Source organism: Salvelinus sp. IW2-2015, linkage group LG25 (genome assembly GCF_002910315.2).
Source record: "Salvelinus sp. IW2-2015 linkage group LG25, ASM291031v2, whole genome shotgun sequence".
NCBI classification, from domain to species: Eukaryota; Metazoa; Chordata; class Actinopteri; order Salmoniformes; family Salmonidae; genus Salvelinus; species Salvelinus sp. IW2-2015.
In genome coordinates this window covers 8,405,223-8,431,058 of record NC_036865.1, presented here as the reverse complement: position 1 = coordinate 8,431,058, position 25,836 = coordinate 8,405,223, and the positions used below count along the sequence as shown (strand labels likewise).

The window sequence follows — 25,836 nt, the reverse complement described above, 5'->3', positions numbered from 1 at the left end:
TGTCAAAGCTTGCATGGAGGCGGCGTGGGCTGGACATGGGTGAGACGTGTGAGGGAGGTGGGAATGAGGGCCTTTCGGTTGACTTACATTAACAGACAGACATGGCCCCTCCATGCATTGTCTGAATAGTGAGAAGCAAGTCTCACTGAGGCTTTTTCAGCATCTCTTTCCCCAGCCAACACTAGGGGGGTTGAGGAGGGAGGGGAAATTAAGAGGTGAGGGGTAGGAGAGTTAGGGGTTAGGGAATGTAAGGGTGAGGTGACAGGGAGCTGCTGCGACGTTGGCTGTTTGCAGCCGGGGCCTGCTGTGTCGCACTGCGTGTGTGTGTGTGTGTGTGTGTGTGTGTGTGTGTGTGTGTGTGTGTGTGTGTGTGTGTGTGTGTGTGTGTGTGTGTTTACGGGGCCGCAGAGGAGCCGAGTGCTTTACGAGCGGCTCAAGCAAAACAAACAGCCTCTCGCCATGCCGCTCTGGAAACTCCAGAGGAGCGTCCATCCATCACCGCGGCGGCTTATGGAACAAATTGTCTCAATTAAGATGTTCTGCTGCTCTGAGAGTTAGTGTGGCCATGGAAGATACGTTACCAAATCCCACAACTGCCCCTCCCCCTTCTCTACCCATACACGAGAATCACACACACACACCCCTTCTCCCTGACACACACTGTCAACAAATGGCCCTCCACCTGCTGTGTCATAACTCGCAGACCGACACACAAGAGGCCCTGTGTCAAGCAGATACAACAGTTATCATTCCTCTGCTCTGAACTGTCTCTCACACACACACACACACACACACACACACACCCCCCCTAATGAACAACCCCTCTGCCTGCCCCCTGCCTCATCAACCGCCCAGCCCCATATGTTAACTATCAGTGCTAATTTGTCCCATTAAAACTCTTTGTAGAGGAAATGACCGTTTGGAGGGGTGTAATTTTAGAAACAGGGCCGTCCGAAGCCGTCTCCAGGGGGTCAGGACACAGACTGGGGACGGGGAGGAAGGGGGATCTGCTCTAAACGCCAGCCCAGAGGAGGGGAGGGCTAGTGGGGGCATCTGGGGCTCATTTGGGTCCTGGCAGTCCAGTTTCCTCCCTAGCGACTGTCTCTGTTAACACTAAACTAGCTCCACTCTGAGCTGTAATGGAGCCCGTTAGGGAGGAATGGATACTGACTGTTACAGTGAAATGAGATAGGCAGACGAGACCACAGCGAGAAAGAGAGAGGGAGGAACAGAGGGAGGGAGGAAGACATGCACAGAGTCAGAGACGCTTGGTCTGGATAGTGGAAAAACGATAAACGGTATCAGGTTAGTCAGAAGCAGTGCCAGTCAGCCAGGGGCACAAAGAGAGGGAGATAACGAAAACAGTCTGTTCATCTTCCACAGATGGAGGGAGTCACGGTAGGGAGGGACGGGGGAAATATTGCGACCCAATCACCCTTACTGACGAGGGCAAGGCTGAGCCGATAGAGGAACGCAAGAGATGGTGAGATCGGTCAGAGAGAGGCAAATCAGAGGAAGGGAGCTGGGATGAGATGGATGGCGGGAGATAGGGATGGGAAGGTGGATTAAGACTGCTGGGATAAGAGTGGGGATAAGTCCTGGAGGTAGGGGAGGCGGTGGCAGATCGTTATCACCCTCCCAGACACATCCACACGCGCCTGGGGGAGAGAGAGAGAGTGAGAGACAAGGCCTGAGCCAGAGCAGCCAGGGCCCTGCTATATTTAACATCCTCAACATGTGGGTTTCATTTGAGGGGGATGTGCACTGCATACCTCCACTGACAAGAACCAGCCAGCCAGCACTCTGGCCCTGGAGCGGTTAACCCCCACTGTACCAGACCAGCAATCCTCTATCCATCAGGCAACATAGGGAGTTGAGCCAGAGAGGTGACTGAGCACAAAGCAGACATTACATCGGGGGAAAAATAAATAGGGGTTTAAATCTTTCAGGACAAACACCATAAAACATACTAGAACACAACAAAGTGAGACACGACTCGCAGAGTAAAGCAGCTTGGTCAGGGTACGGTTGCATAACATCTTAGAGGGTATCATTATGTCTTCAGCCAGCTTTTTCTCATTCAGCGGTTATTACAGTGGAACTGTGTGCACTGAGTGTGTGTGTGTGTGTGTATCAGCTCCTCCGCTGAACGTTATCTGGCCGGTCACAGAGCATTCCAACCTCAAGGCTCTGTCCTCCCTGACCCTGTCCTCCCTGACCCTGTCCTCCCTCTGTCCCAGGCACCGAACACGCACAGCCCTCCTCTCCTCGTCCTGCCTGTCTACTTATGGTCTAAGGCAGTGTTTCCCAGCTCCAGTCCTGGAGTAGCCCCAAAAGCATACATTTCTGTTGGAGCCTGGGACAAACCTACCTCATTCAACTCATTTAGGGCTGAAGGAGAAGTTGAATAAGAGTACTTTTGGGGGGGTACACTGGTCTAAGGGAGTACCTCTTCAAAAGAGCATCTTAAATAAGACATCTGTCTTATCCCCCCCATAAAACCATCGACTTGCACTTGTCTTTTCATACTAGCACAGATTTTGCTGAGTACTACTTTATTGGCAGAAAAATTCTTCATACGACTGTGATGTGGATGGGCGTGGCCTTCGGCTCCTGGGCGGTTTGCAGGTGCTGCGGGGGAACATGTTCCAATAATATTTTTACGCCTTTTCTTCCAGCTCCAAGAAATGAGAAGAATGTGCGAGCCGATCCGCAGTTTCCCATGAGTCTGCCCGAACCCCCCCCCCGACACGGTCAGAGCAGCAGCGATAAGGGAGTGGGAATCTGGGAACGCCGTGAGACGTGGCGAGTACACGAGTACCCTCACACATGCATCCTTTGGCACACTCTCACAGACACACTCTCACAGACACACTCTCACAGACACGCACGCAGCCTCCACACCCGGCTAAACACTGTCCTTTATAGACCAGAAATGAGGTCTATTCTTGGCACCGTTAGGGTTGGGGACAGCTATGTTTGGTTAGATGTAGATAAGACATTGTTCCGATGTGGTACCGTCTACTCACATATGCCAAAACATACTGGGTGACATACCTTATTGTGTACAGTATCAACGAAACACAGTGGCCCATGTGTGATTCAAAAGAGTATGACTTCAGCTAATCACAGTGGGATGAGGACAGTGAATGACAGCACCTCATGTGAGTTATACATGCATCCAATAGTTGTGTGTGTGTGTGTGTCCCCTTACCTGATGATGAAAGGCATGAAGGGGGCTAGGCCCATAGGGGAAGAAGACCCGTCCATGGGCGAGGGGAAGAGACGCCCCAACACCAGCAGCAACAGGAACAGGCTGGGGTGCAGAATCACCTGACCCCTGTCACTGGAACAGACATAGAGAGTTTCAGTTATTATCCGCCATCTGTAATACTTGGGATACACGGATTTAACAGCATTTAGTCTCTCGTGACAGACTGAAACATAAAAATGTTACGTCTTATCGGGCTGTGATCATCACAAAGATGAATCCGGTGTGCTGGTTTTGAGCTGGTTTGAGATGTCACAGAGGTGCCCCCACAGTTGGTAACCTTGGAATGTTTGGAAGGGGAAGGGATTTTTTGGGGGGGCATTTTTTTGTCCTCACTCGCATTAGTCCCAAAGTAACGTCCTCCTGTCCCAGAAGCAAATCCAGTATCCAGACGCGAGGTTTGGTTTTGGCTTGCCGAGATTAAACATTCGACTTCACCTTCATGCAAGAAAATGGACAGGGTGGGAGNGGGGGGGGGGGTCATTTTAAAAAAGAGAGCAAGGAAAAACAAGGAAAGGATCCCCTAGAATAAGGGGGGGGGGCGGGCAGAAAGTGGGAGTCAGTGAGCTTCATTGTAATGCTTTACTTATCAATGACCCATCTGGAGTGACGGGCTCATTGTGCAAGCATGCTATTGTGTTCAGACAACCTTGATACACATCTATTGTAGTTTCTTCCCATTTCAATCCATCTCTCTCACACGCCCCTGTATCTCTTCCACTCTAATCCTACATCTCCCTCACCCCCCACGCTCACCCTGACTCCAAATAAAAACCGTCCCTGTGAGCCAGTGGTAACTGTTTCATGGTTGGCAATGTCAATCGGAAACACCTAGAGAGAGAGAGAGGAGAAAGTGGATGAAAGAAAGCAAAGGCCATAGAAGGTCCCAAACCAGAACCCCTTCCACGCCACTCTGCCAGCTGGGCCTTATGCTTTTCATTATTCCATTCAACAATACAACCCCCCCCGCCGGCTCCTCTGGCATGGCCTGGCCATGCATTAGGAAATGTTACAGTCCGCTAATTACGGCCCCTGCGTAATGTGTTTAGCATCCGATTTCAGTCAGGCACGGCCACGAGTGATGTCATGTAGCACCAGAGAGGAATTGTTAACATATGAGGCTCTGCTGGAGACGGAGGGAGAAAGAGAGAGACCTGTTGCCACAAGGGCAACCAGTGAAGAACAAACACCATTGTAAATACAACCCATATTTTATGTCGATTTATGTTCCCTTTCGTACTTTAACTACTTGCACATGGTTACAACACTGTATAGAGACATATGACATTTGAAATGACTCTGGAACTTTTGTGAGTAATGTTTACTCTTCATTTTACTTTTGTTTATCTATTTCCCTTGCTTTGGCAATGCAAACAAATGCTTCCCAATAATGCCATTTGAATTGAATATAGAGAAAGAGTGGTTTAGTACCAGAATTGTTTTTACATTTCGGTACTAATGTGTCTCACAGAGCAAGCCTGTCTACGAGCGCTGCCGACCCCTTAATGTAGCCCGCACCGTACCGGCTCCACTTACTCATTTGCTAGCCTGCACTGGGATTCTGGGCTGCATCATGTTAGTTCCCCACTCATGCTGCACAAAGTTAACACACTTGAATAACGTGACACGGCACATCGCTAGGAAATGTTGAAACCGTTAATTACTGTTCGCAAAACATACATGGCCATGCAGGCTAGAAAACTTTACAACGCAAGAAGATACTGGTGGCTACCAGCTTTGCAGGCTAACTTCCCTTGCTAGCTGACGGCTAAAGCTAACACCAATTCACCACCCTTGTACTTTCAAACCATCACGCAAAAACATGACGATTGCCACCAAAAACGTTATTAATCCACTTATTACGGTCTCTCTCACGTCTCTCCCAAAGATTATCTATTATCTTAGCCAACTGACTGCACCCCCGACGTGAACGACTTCATTACTTGTTAAGAGACAGAGCTTTATTTACATTTTTTAAGTCCCAAATGGAAGGGTAACAGATTGTTTGTCATCTGTAGCCTCATGAATATCAGCCAAAAACAACCTCAATATATCAGAGATTGACCATTACAATACATGATTACCATTTTTGTTGTTGTGTAGTTAGATAGGTAAAAACACATTGATTGTATGAATGTATAATTGATTCATTAATGCATATACAGCTGTCTGAAAAATGTTGACATAATTCAAATGTAGTGATATTGAACTAAAAAGCCCAGCGATTGAACAGAGCAGCAGCAAAGTTTCTGTGAATCAAGTGCCATTCTGTGACTTTGGCTAAAATGGCTTATTTTTCTTTGCGGGGGTATCTTTTTGCTATCGTTTCAGCATCGCCGTGGTATCGAGTATTGTGATACTAAACCTGGTATCGAAGTCAAAATTCGGGTGTCGTGACAACACTACAAGAGATGGAGGGATTGAGAGGGACAGAGAGAGAGGGAGTGATGGAGATGAAAGGTAAGGGGGATGATAAAAAAAGGAAGGATAACAGGAGATGAGAGTGAGGGTAGAGGAGGGGGGGTAAAAGAGTTCACGAGCCTCGCAATTACCCTGAGTAGGACTGACAAGCGGGCAGGTTAACAGAAGAGAAGAGGGGAGATGTGTCTGGATGGAGTTGGGCCTGGGAAGCTCTGGTTTGTCACGCCTCTTACTGTGAAGCACTGTACCACGCCCTATACGGGCTCCACAGAGCAGATGACCCAGCTCTGCTCCATCACCGACTGTATTATATGATCTAAACAGACGTTACACATCTGAGAGAAGTTTACAGCCCCACTCTTTCTATTTGGAGGTTGAGGGGGCCGAGGTTTAGTTTCGTGGGAAACTTAATGACTTCTACGAGAGGCAATGGAGGGACTGGGAGTGAAAGGTGAGAGTGATAGAACAAGAGAGAGAACAATATAGAGGGAGGGAGGAAGAGATGGAGAGAGTCTGAAAACGCATCCAATTAATTTGATCCATATTAAGATAACATTGACTGGAGGGCTTGTTCACAGTCCAAAAGCTTTTAGGGGGAAGCTAACTGGTAGAGATAAGGCCAAGACTCTTCCAGAGAGGAGTGGAGGAGTCTGCCCATTCCTCCTCCGTATCTCTTCATCTCTCCCAGGAAACTGTCCATCAGCCCGGCCAATAGACTTAACGAGCCTAATGAAGCAAGGGTTTCATTTAGGGTCCCACAGAAACCAGAGGAGGGTGAGAAGAGGAGAAGACAAGGCTGCTGTGCTGTCCAATGGTGGGGGGGGGGGGGTCCCACCTTCACCTCGGATGCCTGATTCACACTATACCTGGACTACAGCGAGCTCCAAAAGTACTGGGACAATGACACGTTTGGTTGTTTTGGCTCTGTACTCCAGCACTTTGGATTTGATACAATGACTACAAGGTTAAAGATCAGACTGTCAGCTTTAATTTGAGGGTATTTTCATCCATATCGGGTGAACTGTTTAGAAATTACAGCACACTACACAGTACACCAATTTTAGGGGACCAAAAGTTCACTTATGTGTATTAAAGTAGTACAAAGTTAAGCATTTGGTCCCATATTCATAGCATGTAATGATTACATCAGGTTTGTGACTCTACACATTTGTTGGATGCATTTTCTGTTTGTTTTGGTTGTGTTTCAGATTATTTACTGCCTAACAGAAATAAATGGTAAATAATGTGGAGCTCACAGTATACTATGCTGGCTTGTATATTGGATTTCCTTTCCATCAGATTCAAGTACATTTCTGGTGGATGTGAACCCAGGCCAGTACAGCTCGGATTGTCCTCTCGGCATGGCCCTGTAGCGTGAATCAGACATGAACGTCCCTCTTGGTGCAGCTTGAACCCTAACTCTCACCTGTCCACTGACGCTGCAGCCTCCTCCAGCTGGCTCAGGAGGAAGGGATAGAGCGCCGGGAAACGAGTGAAGAACTCCCGGCCCGTCATCCTAGGGAGATGGAAAGAGGGATGAGGAGGAGAGACGTTGTACAGGAGTATTTCAACTGATGTGTCCGTGTACAGTAAAACATCAGCCACATACTAGATACATCTACTGTCTTATTTGAACAGTTGTGTAACATCAGCAGTGGATGCGCCCTACCCAGCTCTGTAAACCATTTGATAATTACATAAGTTCCCTGTGCAGAGAAAAGCAAAAGGAGAGAGAGAGAGAAACACTTGTATAGAGAAAGAAAACAACCTCTCCAGCGCTGTCTGGCTTCTAAACCGCTTCCTTCCATTTCAAAGCGTTACAAGCCAATAAAAAGCTAATTAGGAGCCGGCCAGCAGGGTCGGCTTCTCAGGAGGCTCATGCCAACTAGCAACCACCCCGGACCCAGAGGGAAGCACACTTCACTTCAGCCTGCATCGTTTGTTTATCCCCAAGACAGGCAAGGCAACAAAAAAAATAATATAATAATAATAAAAAAAGGCAAGCAGCGTGTCTGGAAATAAATGATGTACTGTGGACACTAGTCTGACTTAGTCACTTTATGTGCGTGTTTGGAGGGGGGGTAGTGTGTGTGTGTGTGTGTGTGAGGGGGTGGGGTAGTGTGTGTGTGTGGTGTGTGTGTGTGTGGTGTGTGTGGTGTGGTGTGTGTGTGTGTGTGTGTGGTGTGCTGGTTGTGTGTTTGAGGGAAAAAGTGTGTGTGCCTGCGTGTGAACAGCATACCATGCATAAACTGACAACATTGAACTTTGGCAGTGTAATCTCCAAAAGCTAAATGCCACCATTCACGTCAAGCCAATATTTTTTTTTATACTCCTAACGTCTAAATCAATTGCCCTGAAACGTAAGGGGACAGAACAGCTAGGTTAGCCTGCAAAGCCAAACAGCGTAACCCAACAACGTAAAGAACGGAGCTCACATAAACTGCGAACAAATACTTTTTCCCCTGAAAGGGATACATCCCATCCACCACACTCTCCTTTCCTCCCTCCCCACCACTAACCATCCCGTCCCAGGCCTGGTCCGAGTGAGAGCCAGGGCACCGTCAAGGTAACGAGGTGTGTCTGTTCTGTCGGTGGGGCCCGCATGAGGCGGCAGCGTCAACGCGCGACACGGAAAACGCTCCCCCGATTGCGACTGGGGTGGGCCAACGGGGTAGCAGATACATGTTGCACAAATACCACTATTCTTTCACTTAGGGTTAGCGTAGTCTTCCAGCCAGGCTAAACGGCTTGAGCACAGATAAAAACAGCAGAGCCGAGGAGGGCATGCCTGCAGACCTGTCCATTACAGGCCTCTGAACTATGCCACGTAAATCACCTTTGACCCCTAGACACACGCACAAGCAGCTGCGCGAATGCACACACACTAACCCCTTGCCACGGTACGACTCGCCTTCCTTCTGTAAGCCCTTGAGGCTTTTCTAAGATGTCAGCTATCTCACAGGTAGATTAAACCCGACTACCTACAAGATTGACTTGCACTTCTTCTAAGAATTCGAAGAAGAGGGCCTTAGAGATGGCAGAGGACTGTAAAAGTAGACAGTCCTCTCCTCCCTCCCTCCATAATGAGGCCCTCGCAGTGGGACGTCTCACTCCTCCATTCAACCCTTCCATGGGGTCAGAGGTTAGAGGTCATGTCTGGGCAGATTAGCCAGGTCAGGGTCAGTGAGGGGGGTGAAGGTGTCTGAGGACAAGCCCCGTCTCGTCTGCCTGCCGGGGCCAGCAGGCCTCACAAAATAATAATGATTACGTAACAAAAGCAGGAGAGAGGGAGGGTGAAGACTGAGGACACAGATATACTGTAGCTGTTGGCTTGGGTTTGCAGAGCAAAAGTCTCTTTATGAACTTTGAGGAGTGTTATCCAAATAAAATCCAGCCGCAGAACGGATATAAGAAAAAAAACGAAGAAATAACCATATTATAAACACAACAATCACCTTCAGATTCAAACCTCGTACAAATAAATCTAACACACACAGGCCAGTGGTCAGCTGGCCTGACGGGTCCGATACACTTCACCTCCACTGGAGCCATGGGAGCCAACCCAACACACATACACAGACATCACAGGCAAAACGCACACAGCAGTCTGTCCAAACAGACCAGCAACCAGCCAGCCATTGGATTGGACAGCCTGTCACAACGCATCGACTGTTGCCAGAACACACAGCCAAATAATCACAGTAATAACACGAGCCAGACCAAGAACACACGAGCAGTACAGACACAGCACACACACACACACACACACGTCTTTCTCGCTCCCCCACACACACGCGTGCACACAGCAACAACATGAGACAGACTAACATACAACGAAAAATGTAATAAAATAAAAACTCCAAAACAATTGACTTGGCCTGGCCCGGAGGGATCAGAAGGCTTCTTGCCACACAAGCTAATTAGACTAAATGAAAACTGTGCGGTTGGACGGGCCAAAACGACCTTGATTGGACTTCATCATGAGAAGGAAAAAAATGTCTTCAGATCAACTCCTCTGCCCCCATGGGTACCTGTCACTGTGGATAAGAGCTCAAATAACCCTATCACACACACAGCATCTACACAGGAACAGGCTTTTAACCCGGGACTGTAAGACTATCACTGTAAACAAGCAATCAAACCCTTTCCTCTAAGCCTCAGCAAGTCTCTACCCACCCTTTTGCTCTCCCCCTCCCCCCTCTCTCTCCCTCCAATCCCCACTCACTCCAGATGTGACCTCTCTGTCCATATCCACAATGCAGTGTTCTGTCGGGGCACTCGCTCGGCGCTGTCCTTGGCGGCTAATCTCGCCCTTCACGGGACAGAGTCGAGCGAGCGCCCCCGCTCCGTCCAAGCTCTGCATTGTGGGTATGGACAGAAAGGTCACATCTGGAGTGAGTGGGGATTGATGACAGTCGAGTAGGGCGGAGGGTGAACGGAGTGAGCGCTGCAGGGGGTCCTGTCAAAGACTACCCCCCCACACAGTAACAAACACACACACACACACAGGTCAGAGGTGAAGGCCAGCGGAGCAATGATTGGAGAGCGCGTAGGGGTGCGGGAGGTCGGTGCTAGACAACAGGAGCTTTGCTGTCAACTGGTGGAGGTGTGGGGCTGGGGGGAGTGAGAGAGAGAGAGCATGTCTGTTTTGTGTGATTGTGTGCCACTGATCGTGCATGTCCATTTGTAGATGGGTGTACAATGTAGCCTACATGCACTAGACTTGATTGAAACAAAATGTCAAAATCATTCCAGAGCCAAGACTCCTGGATATCACAGTGAGAAAAAGTATGAGAGAGTGAAAGAGCAGAACGGGGGTAGAAGAAGAGAAGGAAAGCAGAAGGGGAGTTGGAGAGTGCAGAGCATCTATCCTCTCTGAAGACCGTGTGAGAGTCTTGCAGGGAATAGCAGCATTCGACTATGTTCCTGCCATACTCTTCAAGCAAAGAGAACGAGAGAGTAGAGTAGGACTGAGGACTTTTGACTGGGGCCGAGGGGAGGCCTGGCTGGTGTGGACACACTGCCCCCTGCTGGTACGGGAGAGAACCCACAGGGCAGAGCACAACATACCGGTAGAGATCAAAGGTCAAATCATAACTCACAACACCCTTTGGCTATAAATGCCAACGGGAGATTTGCACTAAAATATGTTAGCTATGGTCCAATAGAGAAGGACTGAGGGTGAGCAAGCAGGTGTGGGATACTGTTGCTTTACTATGGCAGTCAGAACTGTTGTCTAGGAGACTCGGGAGGGATCCAGACCTGTTCTCTTTGGAGTGCTCGTCCTTCCCTTTCTTCACTCCAAAGATCCTCGTGATCAGAGTGCTGAAGAGTAGGGTGGAGGAGTTCCTCACCTGAGACGGACAGAGAAGAGGAGAGATGACATTCAGAAGACTATCGTCTTGCAGGACAGTCGGGACGAACAAAGAGCCAGAGGGATGACGAAGAGGAGTGGGTGGTATCATCTTGCAGGACAGATTCAGAGTGGAGAGAAAGGGGGGGGACTCACAGCCCAGACGGGGGAGGTGAAGCCCAGGACAGCAGCCTGCATTCCCTCAGAGACAAAGGGAATGATGTTCTCCCCCAGACGAGTGTCTCTGTACAGAGCCCTCAGGATGTTGAGAGCATGAACCTAGAGAGACAAACAGGGACGTCACTATACTGCACGTGCAATCATACACGTAACCGCTACAATATATATTATGCAATATGACATTTAGCAGAGGCCTTTATCCAACGTGACTTAGTTACACGTGCATACGTTCTTCGTGTGGGTGTCCCCAGGGGGAATTAAAACCCACAACCCTGGGTTACAGGACAGGAACTTAGCCTATAGTTACTGGACTGAGTCAGTGCTAGGCTCAGAAGCTCAAAACGGTTCAAATGTCACCCAGGGAGGATTCCAAATCCCACAAGCTCAGGTAGAGCCGAATTCAATTACAGCCACTTCCCCCGCCCATTGTAACGTGTGATCCCTCCAGTAACCGTTGCCTCAGGTGACAAACTGTGTTGAGTCGTAGTGTTCAGTACCTGAGGGACAGTGGTCTGGTCAGTGGCTCCGTCAGGAGAGGGCATGGCCAGGGCGGTCAGCTCTCTCATGGTCATCTTCAGCAGGCTGCAGCTGGACGACTTGGGCTCGGATGACAACAGGGCCTGGACAGGAGACAAGACCGATGCAATGAGGCCAGACAGGCCACAGATGGTGCGTCAGCCTGCATGCCAATAGTCTGGACTCTAAAATCATCCTTTCTTCAGCAGCGGCACTAATCAGGAAGTAACTGGTTCATGGAATAGCAGCCCTCTGATAGATCTCCACTATGTTGCCATCGGTGCAGAAGAGGGAAAAGAGACAAGGAAAATAAGTCACCCAATTCTGAACTTTTGTAAGACTACAGGCTCTTTTGCCCTTAATTAGGCAAAGGATCAGAATTGGGACCACTGCCACTACACTGTCATTAGGTAACACAAGCCTTTGTGCAAAACACCTCTGGCGTGGTGACGTCATCCGCGTGCTGGCCGGCTGTGGGTGCTGATGAGAGACAGCTGTGTCTCTGGCCTGGGGGCAGAGGGTCTGGGCTGGTTCCTGTGACGTCTGTCCCAGGCCAGCAGGACCAGCAGCACACCGGCCAGCCCTTTCCGGATTTCACCGCAGGAATGGAATGCACAAGCCTGCCAAGGTGCAGAGATCAGCCTCCTCTCTTTACCCTCTCCTAATATCGCTCTCTTCTCTTGCTACCTCACAGTACCTACTTCATCTTCAATCTCTCTCCCTTCCTCTCCCGCAGTCCACGTCCTCCCTCATTCTCTCCCTCCCAACCACCGCTCTCCTTAAAGTTTCCCTCTCCCCCCTCTAATATGTGCTCATGATAGACAGACAAAGAGAGACCGAGACAGAGAGAGACCGAGACAGAGAGACACCGAGACAGAGAGACACCGAGAGAGACCGAGACAGAAGGATAACTGCATTAGCGGCATGAGTGCTTTAGAGGCATGCCAAGAATTTCCTTTCCAAACATAAGCACACACCTGGATGTAGAATGGGATGCCTGCGCTGCGGCGCGTGGCACACAGTTTGGAGGAGTGGTCGCTGGACTTGACCTCCTGTAGGACCTCCGTGAGCCAGCGACCAGGCAGCTGCTGCAGGGTTCTGCTTCCACTCCTAAAAGAAAATTTAAAAATGCTCATTAGAGGCTCTTAATTAGCCACGGCTGAACGGCGATGTCAAAAACATTTACAAAACACACGCACTAACACATAATATTTGCAAATATCCTGTATGTGGCATTAAGCTGTATAATGCACTCACACAAAAACATTGTTTCACTAAAATCCTAACAGCGACTACTTTGCGGTTCTTTAGTCATGTAGCTCTCTCTGACAACAGAGTGTATTGCTGTTCCAGAAAAGTTTAGCAGACCTAACATTAAGTCATATCACGATAAATGTCACTATTTTGTATGATAACAAACACAACAACAACAAAAAACATGTTTAACAGACAGTTAATATTTACGGCAGGGCTCTAGAGACATTTTTCCAGTGACAAGTTAGACAACTGAGATGGTAGCCTATGATTCAAAAAGTCAGCTATTTCATCCAACACATCCAGGTAATGCATGATTGATATTTTGTTGCTCGACCTGTCAAAACAGGACCCAGAATGACACGATTTAGGCTCGACTCGTCAGAGAATTTGACGACATCTTTGTGCATACTGGCCTATAGCAGTGGTCTCCGACCTTTTTTGGCGTGAGAGCTACTTTTAAATTAGGAAACATGCCCTGGGCTACTTATTCATTTTCCCCTAGCTTTCAAATAGGCACTCTTTGTATTTTCCCGAGATTCTGTTTTCTCGGTTGTTTTTTTTCCTGGTTTTTGGATGTTTTCGTTTTTCAATGTCAATGCTTAAATAACATCAGAAGACAATTTGAGGGCAAAATACAAATAAAAAACAACCCTTTAAATTGTGCATTTTGCAAGAGTTTGCAAACAAAAGCCCACCTGAATGATACAAACAAACATGATATTATTCTGCCAGGTACTTTGCAGTTGACATTTAAATTGAGAAGGTTTTGGGGAAAGTCTGTCTACCCTGAAGACAGTTACCATTATCACTAACAGCCTACACAAAGTAAATGATAGACACACTCGAACCACACAGACATACAAGGGAAACATTGCTAGAAATGAATTGCCAGATGATTTACTTTTTAATGCAATTGTGCTTAACTAGTGGTGCGATAATGTCAACGTGGATTTGATTGGATAGTAGGCGGGAGCTTAAGGTGTCTGATACTTGTGATATTTGTTCATGACAGTTTGCGGTGGAACACGTGAAATAAATCATGTTTTCCGAGCTACTCAGGTGGGCTGCGAGCTACTCGTAGCTAGTGATCGATCTATTGGGAGACCCCTGGGTATAGGCTATATTATTCACCACCTGAGGAAGTGCGAACTCAAAACAATTCACTAGATTTCAAACGCTAAGTCCATTGTTGCTAGCCATGTAGACTAATTGATTAAATCGATCAGTAAATGTAGATAATGTCCTACAAAAACTTTCCAGCTCTTGGCCTAGGCAAACTTACAGTCAATAACACAATTTTTTAAAAGTCTATATACAGTGTGTGTTAATGGCGTGAGGTAAGGCAATAAATAGGCCATAGTAGCGAAGTAATTACAATTTAGCAAATTAACGCTGGAGTGATAGATGTGCAGATGATGTGCAAGTAGAAATACTGGTGTGCAAAAAGTAAATAAAAACAATATGGAGATGAGGTAGGTAGATTGAATGGGCTATTTACAGATGGGCTGTGAACAGCTGCAGCGATCGGTTAGCTGCTCAGATAGCTGATGTTTAATGTTAGTGAGGGAGATATAAGTCTCCAACTTCAGCGATTTTTGCAATTCATTCCAGTCATTGGCAGCAGAGAACTGGAAGGAAAGGCGGCCAAAGGAAGTGCTGGCTTTGAGGATGACCAGTGAGATATACCTGCTGGTGCACGTGCTACTGGTGGGTGTTGTTATGGTGACCAGTGAGCTGAGAAAAGGCGGAGCTTTACCTAGCAGGGTTTTGTAGATGACCTGGAGCCAGTGGGTCTGGCGCCGAATATGCAGTGAGGGCCAACCGACGAGAGCATACAGGTCGCAGTGGTGGGTAGTGTATGGGGCTTTGGTGACAAAACGGATGGCACTGTGATAGACTGCATCCAGTTTGCTGAGTAGAGTGTTGGAGGCTATTTTGTAAATGACGTCGCAAAAGTCGAGGATCGGTAGGATAGTCAGTTTTACGAGGGTATGTTTGGCGGCGTGAGTGAAGGAAGCTTTGTTGCGAAATAGGAAGCCAATTCTAGATTTAATTTTGGATTGGAGATGCTTAATGTGAGTCTGGAAGGAGAGTTTACAGTCTAGCCAGACACCTAGGTATTTGTAGTTGTCCACATATTCTAAGTCAGAACCGTCCAGAGTAGTGATGTTGGACGGGCGGGCAGGTGCGGGCAGCGATCGGTTGAAAAGCATGCATTTAGTTTTACTTGCGTTTTGTCTACCCCATACCCCAACTTCTTATCTTGCCAAATTTGTAAGGAGTTTTGTTTACACACCTCCTTGACGGTATATATTTTTTTATTTCGGGTCGCTGGACTTGGAGTGTTGTATGGCGTTGAAGCTCGTTTGGAGGTTAGTTAACACAGTGTCCAAAGAAGGGCCAGATGTATACAGAATGGTGTCGTCTGCATAGAGGTGGATCAGGCAATCACCCGCAGCAAGAGAATGAATCTGCAGCCGAAAGCAAAACGGGGACAGGCAGATACTTTCATGGCAGGAATCAACATAATGTATAGTCTATTACTGTTGACCAAACTATGGTTTAAGAACAATCTATAGGACCGTTGTGTAGCTAAATCACCGGAAATTACAGACGTAAGCAAGATGCTTCGGAAAGAGGAAGGCAATGTCAGTGTCGGTCATTTTAAGTTTATCGTCCCAGCTCTATTCTATTTGTTTAAAAACTGCTCCCAGACCAGATCTCCTATCGGTTCAATTTTGTGCCATAGAGCGAAGCAATGAACCTGAAAAGCTTTGGAGAACATCTTGCCCTTTCAAAAGCAAAGCGTATATGCTGAATAAATACATCTAAATGCCTGAGTGATTTGATGAGGGGAATGTTCTTGTAGGTTGGTGTCAGAACTAGGATGTGTGTGTGTGTGTGTGTGTGTGTGTGTGTGTGTGTGTGTGTGTGTGTGTGTGTGTTGTGTGTGTGTGTTGTGAGCCAGAGCGCTAGGGTGGAAACAGTAGTTTGGATTATATACACGGAGTAGGGTTTTGGGGTTGTTGGTTATGGGGTGCCTAACTGCACACCTTTTGAAGCTCGGTTTTGTTTCTGGGTTGGTATGTTCTACTGGGCTCTGGGATATGGCAGGGTGTGTGTGTGTGTGTCAGTCTGTGTGTGGTGTGTGTGCCTTGTCCTCCGCCCCTCCTACACAGTGGATTGTTTGATCTGGCCAGCTTGGTCCACTGCCCCTGGAAAAATAGCAGCCCTTTTCACAACAGGAGGGCACATTCCTCCCCAGCTGCACCTCCCAAGTGTGCGCTTTGGTATTGATATAGATAGAGTGTCTCTCTAACTCACCTGCACAGCATGTCGGTGAGGCGTACAAAGCCCACGTAGGCCAGCTCAAAGGCCCCTCGGTGACGAGACTGGAGGAGCTGCTGACGGAAGTACAGGCCCACCCCCTCCACCTGAGATAGGAGAACGGTAGAGAGCGACAGCGAGGTAGAGAGAGAGAGAGAGAAAGAGAGCGAGCGTAGAAGGGAAGAGAGGTATGAGAAGAGAGAGAGGGTGTGGCGTATGGGAACATAACACATTTGTTCATTCCTCTGGATGAGTGGTTAGGTAAACAAACATACAGAAGTTAGTCTTGATTGACATATTTCACTAGCATTAAAACAGATACGTCAGTAATTAGCTACAACATAAAATGACATGTGGTCATGTAATTAACTAAACCATCATAACGTTACAGCATATCAACACAGCCCACACGTGTTGCTGTAGTTAGTCAACATGTGGGGGTAACCCAGGTGAGGTAGAGCAGGGTGGAGCAGGCTGAGGCCTCCTCGCCCTGTCATTACACTGTGGCATCTGGACCCAGGCGCTATGCCAGCCTGGGGTGGCACAGAGGGCACAGGGAGGGACGGAGGGGTGGGGGGCGCAGCTAAGGCGGTCATGACAATTTTGTCAGCCGGTAACTGTCACGCAAATAACTGCCAGTTCTCACAGCAATTGACCTTTAATTAGCATAAATACATTTAGCACTTTCTAGGTCCACGCATAACCTACAAGCCACTGATGCGGTCATTTGGAAACCTACGTTTAAAAGAAGTCAAATGAAACCATTTAATATGGTCTACACCCATCACAAGAAATCCATTCTTTATTTCTAAAGAAACATTATAATATGAAGAAAATGTAGCCTATTTCAGAAGAACAGAATAGCATATTCTGAGTCGTCCTAATGTTAGGCCCTGATCTGGCTAAGCCATATGGCTGTAGGCTACAAAAAAAAAAAGACAGTGCGATTTCTTACCTTACACCTCGATCACACCTACAGCGTCATTGCGCAAAATGGTACGCAGCATCTGGATGTGTGCAACAAAAGTTCAACAATCACCTTCTGCTGCCATTTCTGTCAAGCCGTCTATACATACAGTTTGAAGCATACGTTCGATAAATCCAACGTATGCACCACACAGAACGCAACTGCCTCTGCAACGCAACACTGCGAGGCAAACACAGCGGTCCATTGGAAATGAATGTACTTCTGGTGTACCAAAACGCAACGACGCTGCAGAGGTGTGATCGAGGCACACGCTGGGCATCATTCACAAGTGCTAATATTCTCACCCATCAGACTACTCTCAATGTAATCTCATCTTTACATACACTAAATGATGTGTGTGAAATTAGTTTTGATCATGCACCGGTCAGAACAGGGGCAGGTGGTATAAAAGACTTGGCATCTGCATGCACTTGAATAGCGAACAGAGGACACTTTTCCCACGGTCAATTTTCATGCCAGCCAGGTAAGCTACTAAGGTTTTAAAGCGAAGCAATGTGGTTAATATTAAGGAAGTTGAAAAATAAATATAGCAAGCCTGTAGAAAGCGGGTGGGCCCCTCCTCTTTTTAATAGAGGCCATCAAAACTGTTTTCTTACGCAATTGCATAGCCTATAGAAATGTTGCGCAACATGGGCTTGGGCTTATAGGAACACTTATTTCATCTATGCAGCAACCAGCCATGATGACCTGGCTTTCGCTGCAAAACAGGCGATCCTATTCCGTTCAAACTCTTAATGCCAGGGCTCTCATGAAGTGTTTGATTTGATTTTTGATTGCATTGATGTCCGATCGATGAGGGGGACAAGAACGCTGAGTACCAGGCCACTAGCGACTGGCTTGGCAAGTTTGGTAGGCTACTAATGACCATCAGCGGCATCAGAACGCAGTTTTGAAGAAGCCCAGTTATAATGACTCAACGGCAACGTGGAATTTGACTGCGGTCATGACTCGTGACTGCCGGTGTGGTGGTAATAGTGTCACCATACCAGCCCTAGGGCCAGCTCTGTGGGAATGAGAACGGGGTACTTCTAGAATTCCACACACCCTCTTGAGTTTCATCACACAACCTGGTTGGGCTTATCCCCTCTAAAGCCAGAGATTTGGACAGGCATCTTTTAGCACTGCCCCAAATAAGGACCCTAGTTCTCTCTCCTTTTCACACGTTTATAAAAACCAGACACACTACAAAATAACCCCCAACAACACGCCCTTTCATCCCAGGCCAACTTGTTTTTTCAAGTGTATTTTAAATGACACGTCTCAACTGTAATAAAGTAAGTTTCACACATCATCATAGCTTGAATATTTATCATCCAAAATGATAAAGTAGTACACCCGTCTTGACTGCATCAAACTAGGAGAAGCGAATTGGCTAAAATAGCTAGCTACGTTAGCTAGCCAAATTGAGTCTGCATGCACTTTCTTCCTCTCCTACAGTTAAATAACAATACCTTTATTCAGATTTTTAAATAGCAGCCCAACTGTTGGTTCTTGTTTGTTGTAGCCTACAGTTATCATAAAACATTATATTCCAGACTTTTTATTCTATCTTCCATCGATTAGATGTTCTAACTTGCTTTGCCACACACGGAGGCCAACAACAAGCTCCACACGGCACGGCAGAGGCTATTCTCGTTGAGCAGTGGAAAACATACGGTTAACTTTTTATCCACAATCTCTGTCCATCGCAGTTGTAATCAAGTTGTGAAGCCAAAATGTTTCCAAACTTTAAACGATGGTTTAAATCGATCCCGCCACCTACAAAGTTCCCGGGTTGCACCTCACAAAAGGACAGTTTGAAATCCGCCAGTTAAAATTTGAATTTTGATTACATTGTGTGCATAGGCTGTAGTTGTTTCAACGGAATAGCCTACAAAAAAAAATTCCCAGCTCAGATTTACTCACGAGGCAATAGCATACAACGCAGTGTAGGCAGAGCCTATAGGCCTAGTGTTATGTATTCATTCGGGTTCACAGTGAGAACAGAGGTCCCTGTACCGAACGATTCAGTACGAATATGCGTAGCGTTACAGCCAATGTCAATGTTGAGTATTTCTTTGGTCTTACTTCCTTGATTGCTCTGCTCTCTTAGCCTGTTGCATAATCCCCACGGGCCCTCCAGTCAATGGCATCAGATCAACAACAGTAGCAGTAGCGCATCAGCTACAGTTTTCCCTCCTTAAGGCTCTCATACCCACCGCCAGTCCAGGCCCCAAGGCCCGGCAGCCTGCCCAGTCGTCAGGAGGAAAAGCAGCTATTTGGGTCACTGACACAGCCCTGTGTAATTAGGACGTTGGGAAACAAGGAAGCTTTTCTAAGAAATGGGCGCGTTGCAAACAGGAAGTGTCCCATCTAAATTAAGTTCCCCCACCAACCAGGAACCCCAGTGGAAATTTAACGATTACACACAAACGCCTTGCACCTTAAATAGCTGCCCCACTCTCGGCCACAGCGAGGGCCCAGCTTAGCACCGCACGGCGGTTAGGTCACTGCCCTCCCTGAGTGGCTTTCACTAGAGTTTTACTGCAGTGAGGTCAGCTCTGTCCTCAGGTTGCACTCTAGACTCAGGGTTGTGAATGAGTAGATCTGATGGGACACTCATTGGGTTCGTACTGCAGTGGTTACGTTGGTAATGCACTGCTATATAGCAGGGTGTAGGATCACAGTTTGGGGCAATGAGGTCAGATGGGTTGATGGCACATTCTTTTATTGGGTTTGTCATTCTTGGGTTGAGTAAAAAAAAAGTACATTTCAGTGAATGCGCATGATGGAGTAGATACAATGCTTTACACCAATGTCTTAGTGTGGAAAAAATCCCACCAACTCTGTCCACAACATTTCCAGGAAAGCAAAGATAAATAACTCCCACCCACCCTTACCCTTGTTCCTGTTTCTTATAAAAACGGTGTCTGGGGAAACATGAGCCACACAATAACAGATGTTATCAGCAATAGTAAAATGCTAAAAGACAGAACGAGGGGAAGTGTCACAGTCCAGAGAGGCCACACTGATGGCTGTGTCTCCACTGAAGACCAAACTGTACATCTATTCCAGGCCAGGACAAACAAACACGACAGCTGTAAAACCACGGAGGACCTCAGATTCACACCGGCACCAAGCACACAAAAAGACGAGCGGTTACATCACCACCAGGGTCCCGTCTCACAGAACACACATCTCTACAGACTACGGGGGCCTCCCAAGATGGAGGAGACGTATCCCAGAATGCCCCCCAGGGTGGAAACGGTCCTCCTGGCTCGGTGGACTGTCTCTGTCTACCATCTGAAGACCAGGCAGTCCCATGAATATGAAGGATTAAACACCATCGGCCAGCCACTATGACTAACGTTTAAGTTGCTATGGTGCCGACCAGGCACAGAAACATCTGCCACGTCGCCGTGGCAACCGTAACGCAAAACAGTGCGGAGGTTAATTAAACGAGTGTTAGAAAGATTTATCACAGACACACACACACACAGTAGTATTGACTGAGCGTGCCAATCTCTGTGGCAGGTTAGACAGGGTTTCTGTCTGCGCAGACAAGACCCATTCTACAAACACAGAAAACTGGATTGAACTAGGCGATGTCCTAAAAATCTAGATTTTTTCAAACTTATTGGCAATATTCGCTCTCTCGGCTGTCCTTGACTAAAAATATATCTTGGTCCACCAAGAGTCGTCCTGTTCTTGACAGCGAGTGCCTGTGTGACTGGCGCATGTTGTCTCCCTCTCCTCCCTACTGCAACAAAAAGGCACCACGGCGCAGCTAGTGTTTATTGCTCTGTCCATGCTGAAGCTGCTACATCATTTCAGCCATTTAGTTTCTTACTTGTTTCGGACTGAAAAGTCCCGTTTCCGAAATCCCTCATATGTTAAGGAAAAAAACATTCCCTTCTCCCTCAAGCCTTGCGCTCTTAACGTGAAAAACATTTGCATGAATTGCAGTTAATTTATTGTTTAGGCTAATTATTCAAATCTATTATTTAATTTAACTAAAATGCTTGATTTCATTTCAAAGCATCAATGTCTACTATGCTGTGTGATGGCATGAACAAATGAATGATTGATTGATATATTGAAATAGGCCTAAGGAAGTTACGGTATTAAGACTAAACAGGACGGGCTCTTAGTCCTACAGCTCGAGGGTGGTTATAGAAGGATACTAATACCAAGCCTACTAATGATAACGACTGACCTTCATGTCTTAAAGTAATGGACTGTCATTTCTCTTTGCTTATTTGAGCTGTTCTTGCCATAATATGGACTTGGTCTTTGACCAAATAGGGCTATCTTCTGTATACCACCCCTACCTTCACACAACTGATTGTCTCTTTTCAAAGGAAAGAAAGTCCACAAATGAACTGTTAACAAGGCACACCTGTTAATTTAAATTAATTCCAGGTGACTACCGCATGAAGCTGGTTGAGAGAATGCCAAGAGTGTGCAAAGTTGTCATCAAGGCAAAGGGTGGCTACTTTTGAAGAATCTCAAATATAAAATATATTTAGATTTGTTAAAAACCTCTTCGGGTTAGGGAGCAGTATTTTGACGTCTTGATGACAAGCGTGCCCAAAGTAAACTGCCTGTTACTCAGGCCCAGAGGCTAGGATATGCATATATTAAAATAATGTCTGTGAGTATAACAGAACTGATATGCCAGGCGAAAACCCGAGGACAAACCATCCAGAAAACGAAAAACAAATTCAGCCCACCATTGACTCCTATGGATGTCATTTTTAATATGAAGGGAAAACCTCCCAGATTGCAATTCCTAGGGCTTCCACTAGATGTCAAAAGTCTTTAGAAAGAGTTTCAGGCTTGTTTTTGGAAAAATGAGCTAGAATTTGTAGTTTTTCTAAGTGGCTCCCATTTTGGCTGTAGTGTTTGTTACGCGTACTGGCGAATGCGCATACTTTGTTGTTTATCTCCAGTAATTCTCCATCTTAATTTTTATCGTTTATTTACATATTAGGGTACCTGAGGTTTGATTATAAACGTTGTTTGACTTGTTTGGAGAAGTTTATTGGTAACGTTTGGGATTCATTTTGTATGCATTTTGAAGGAGGGAAACCAGTGGATTATTAAATGAAGCGCGCCAGCTAAACTGAGTTTTTGGGGATATAAAGAAGGACTTTATCGAACAAAACGACCATTTGTGATGTAGCTGGGACCTTTTGGAGTGCCAACAGAAGAAGATCTTCAAAGGTAAGTGATTTATTTTATCGCTATTTCTGACTATCGTGGTGCATCTGCCTGGTTGGAAAATGTTTTTAATGCTTGTGTGTGCTGGACGCTGTCCTCAGATAATCGCATGTGCTTTCGCCGTAAAGCCTTTTTGAAATCTGACACAGCGGCTGGATTAACAAGAAGTTAAGCTTTTAACTGATGTATGACACTTGTATTTTCATGAATGTTAAATATTACCATTTCTGTAATTTGAATATCGCGCTCTGCAATTTCACCGGAAGTTGTTTTTTGGTTACTACATGATGCTATATGTGTTATTTCATGGTTTTGATGTCTTCACTATTATTCTACAATGTAGAAAATAGTAAAAATAAAGAAAAACCTTTGAATGAATAGTTGTGTCCAATCTTTTGACTGGTACTGTATATTTAAGCAATAATGCACGAGGGGGTGTGGTATATGCCAAATATACCACGGCTAAGGGCTGTTCTTATGCATGACGCAATGTGGAGTGCAGCATCAGATGACCTGGCCTCTACAATCCCCGACCTCAACCCAATTGAGATGGTCTGGGATAAGTTGGAACGCAGAGTTAAGGAAAAGCAGCCAACAAGGGCTCAGCATATGTGGGAACTCCTTCAAGACTGTCTGAACAGCATGCTAACCTGTCCACTTCAGATGTCATAATCAATATGCCTACATTTTTTCTCAGAATGTGGAGGTACCAAGTCCTTATATAAATTTTATATTTACTGCACATTTATAAAACACATACTAGACAGCTAGTATAACAGTATTTGGCTAAAATGCTGCTAGCGGTAGATGGAACCGCAATGCTGTGGGCCACAACCTGAGCATTCATTTTCCAGAATCAATGTTCATTAAAACTTGTTTTAGTAGTGTCTGCTCTGCGCACTATTTGAGTAGTTTAGACAAATAGTTCATAAATACTGTTGTTTTAGTAGTGTCTGCTCACTATTTGAGTAGCTGAGACAAACAGTTTATCACTAGAAAGGTTGTCCTCTCATCTATAACAGTAAAATAATGCCTCAATGCGTTTCAGTGCCCATGTGACCGATTCTGTTGGACCAAGCCTCAAATGCAAGTAGCGAGTTGAAAACGCTCGTCAGAGCAAGAAGTGATCTCTCAACTTTGTTGGCGTGAGTGGCAGGGGGAGGGACTTGGTGTGTGTGTGTGTGTGTAAACTGAGAGGAACAAAGCAAAGCGAGAGGTTTCACTCTCGCCAAAATCTGTCTAAAATAAGCCCAATGTGTTTCTATGGGCTTGTTTTGGAACTAAGCTTGTCGCCTGCATTCCCGCCTTTGGGATGACTCCCATTGTTAGGGCTGAGACATGAGCATCTCTTCATTATATTCAGATCTCTGGTGTAAATGGGAAGGTGCACACAGCACAGAAGGAGACGAGACCAAAAAGAGACAACATGAGATCAAGCGGACATAAACGCAGACATAAACGCTACAGCCTATTTGACAGTGCTGGCCTGGGGTAAGGGAGTGAGGTAGGGGGTGTCTGAGCACTGAGCAGGCTGTCTGTTGGTGTTTTGCTATGTGGCCAGAGAGAACAAGGGGGTGGGAGTGGTTTTAGCGTTTTATCTATTCAGGAGAGCGTCGGGCGGTAGTGGAAGTGATTTGGAAAGAATGCGAGGAAAGTTGGGAACCGAGGCAATCGTGGCCGTTAAACAGCAGGTCGTCCTAAAATGAAAGCGTCCCGCTAATGAGGGCGGATGCTAATTGAAGATTTTCACTACAGTAAACATGCGTTGCCATCCCCAAACACATCCTCCAGGCCCACGTCCATGCTGGGAAAAGCGGAGTGTGTTAACGTGTGTATGTGTCTGGATATAAACAACAACACACAGTTAAACTGGGAGTGTGTGTTTTACTGGTATTTTGTTCAAGCATGTATTCACTGGGTGTCAGGCTGTCTTTACATGCTAGGGTAAAAGAGATGCCATTGAGTTCACGTTTAAGTGCGTGTCCGTCTCTCACCTGCTCCTCGGTGATGAGCCCCTGGTCAGAGTGTTTGCTGGAGGTCTGTAAGGGGAGGCTCTGACACACTTGACCCAGCACCATGGACACCTCCTTCATACTCCTCCAGCAGCACACCAACACCATCTGAGCGGTCACCCTGTAGCCAACACCACTACCACCTACAACACACACAGATGCGCACTGAAAATACACTGGACACCACAACACACGACCCAACCAAAAGCTTTCTGGAATGGGTTATGCCAAACAAATAGTATTTTCACTGTGTGTTGTATCCACTATTAGTGCATAACACCTGTCCCAGCAGGTGAGGGGTGGTGAAACACAGATGGCTGTAGTACCGGTTCTGTCCTGATGGGGTCAGTGTTTCACCCCTCATCTGCTGTGTCTGATAGAACACAAAAGACACAGCAGCAGCACAACATGTTGACATGATATATCCTAGTTCAGTGAGTGGAAATGTGTATTGCTGACCTGTGCTGTCATGCTGTGGTCTGTCTGTGGGGGCCGCAGGTCCGTTCTCCTGTCCAGACGGCTCGGTGTCCAGCTCTCTGGTGCTGGTGAAAAAGTCGTTGGTGTCGCGAGGCTGGATCTCCTGCAGGATCCTCTGCAAACCTGCGGACGTTTCTGAGAAGAGATACACACACACACTTTTAACACACTCCTTTAAAACACACCATCTGCCTTGTGCAGGGTCAGGTGTTTTTCCATTACCAAAAACCAACTCTGGGCACTAGTTATGAGGCATCATCACTCGCTAATCTAGACCAGAGGTGCTGACCTGAGTCGGTATCCATGGGGATGAGGCCTTCGGGGGAGGAGCTCTGGACGACAGGTGACACTACGTCAGACATCCTATAGGACACTGTGATGAGCTCTGACACCACACTCCTCCACTGGCCTGTCAGAGTCAGACACCTGGACACACACACACACACACACACAAACAGGATAAACAAAACACACAGACTGGCTAAGACAAATGTGTGTGTGTGTGTGTGCCCCCTCACCCGGTGTTGAGTTGCTGTAAGGCAGCAGTGATACAGTGGGCTCGGCCGTAGAGAGGGTAGGAGGCTGCCGCCAGCAGGAGAGACGACTCTGCCTTCACCACCTCGGCCTTCAGACACAGCAACAAGAACTGCACCACTGAAACAAACACACACAATCACACAACAGTATAGCATGGTAATGTCAATTACTGCAAGCACTGAGCAATATCTGTGAGATGAGGAATATGACAGCCGGTGCAGTTAGCGTTTGGCACAAAAATAACTTCAATGCAACCCCATACAACGTAAAGTGCTTTGAGTTTAAGAAAAGAAAC

General features: G+C 46.8%; 1 protein-coding gene across 1 annotated transcript in view; it reads right to left on the bottom strand.

The window, feature by feature from the left end:
- Window positions 1-25,836, bottom strand: part of thada (THADA armadillo repeat containing) — a 98,753-nt gene that overhangs the window by 59,853 nt on the left and 13,064 nt on the right. The window contains exons 18-28 of the mRNA XM_023970073.1: window positions 25,523-25,658; window positions 25,294-25,430; window positions 24,987-25,139; window positions 24,510-24,670; window positions 16,323-16,432; window positions 12,719-12,851; window positions 11,723-11,845; window positions 11,202-11,324; window positions 10,955-11,046; window positions 7,119-7,208; window positions 3,215-3,346 (exon numbers count right to left, since the gene is read on the bottom strand). Of these exons, the coding sequence (XP_023825841.1) occupies window positions 3,215-3,346; window positions 7,119-7,208; window positions 10,955-11,046; window positions 11,202-11,324; window positions 11,723-11,845; window positions 12,719-12,851; window positions 16,323-16,432; window positions 24,510-24,670; window positions 24,987-25,139; window positions 25,294-25,430; window positions 25,523-25,658 (1,390 nt within the window). The remainder of the gene's footprint in view (window positions 1-3,214; window positions 3,347-7,118; window positions 7,209-10,954; window positions 11,047-11,201; window positions 11,325-11,722; window positions 11,846-12,718; window positions 12,852-16,322; window positions 16,433-24,509; window positions 24,671-24,986; window positions 25,140-25,293; window positions 25,431-25,522; window positions 25,659-25,836) is intronic.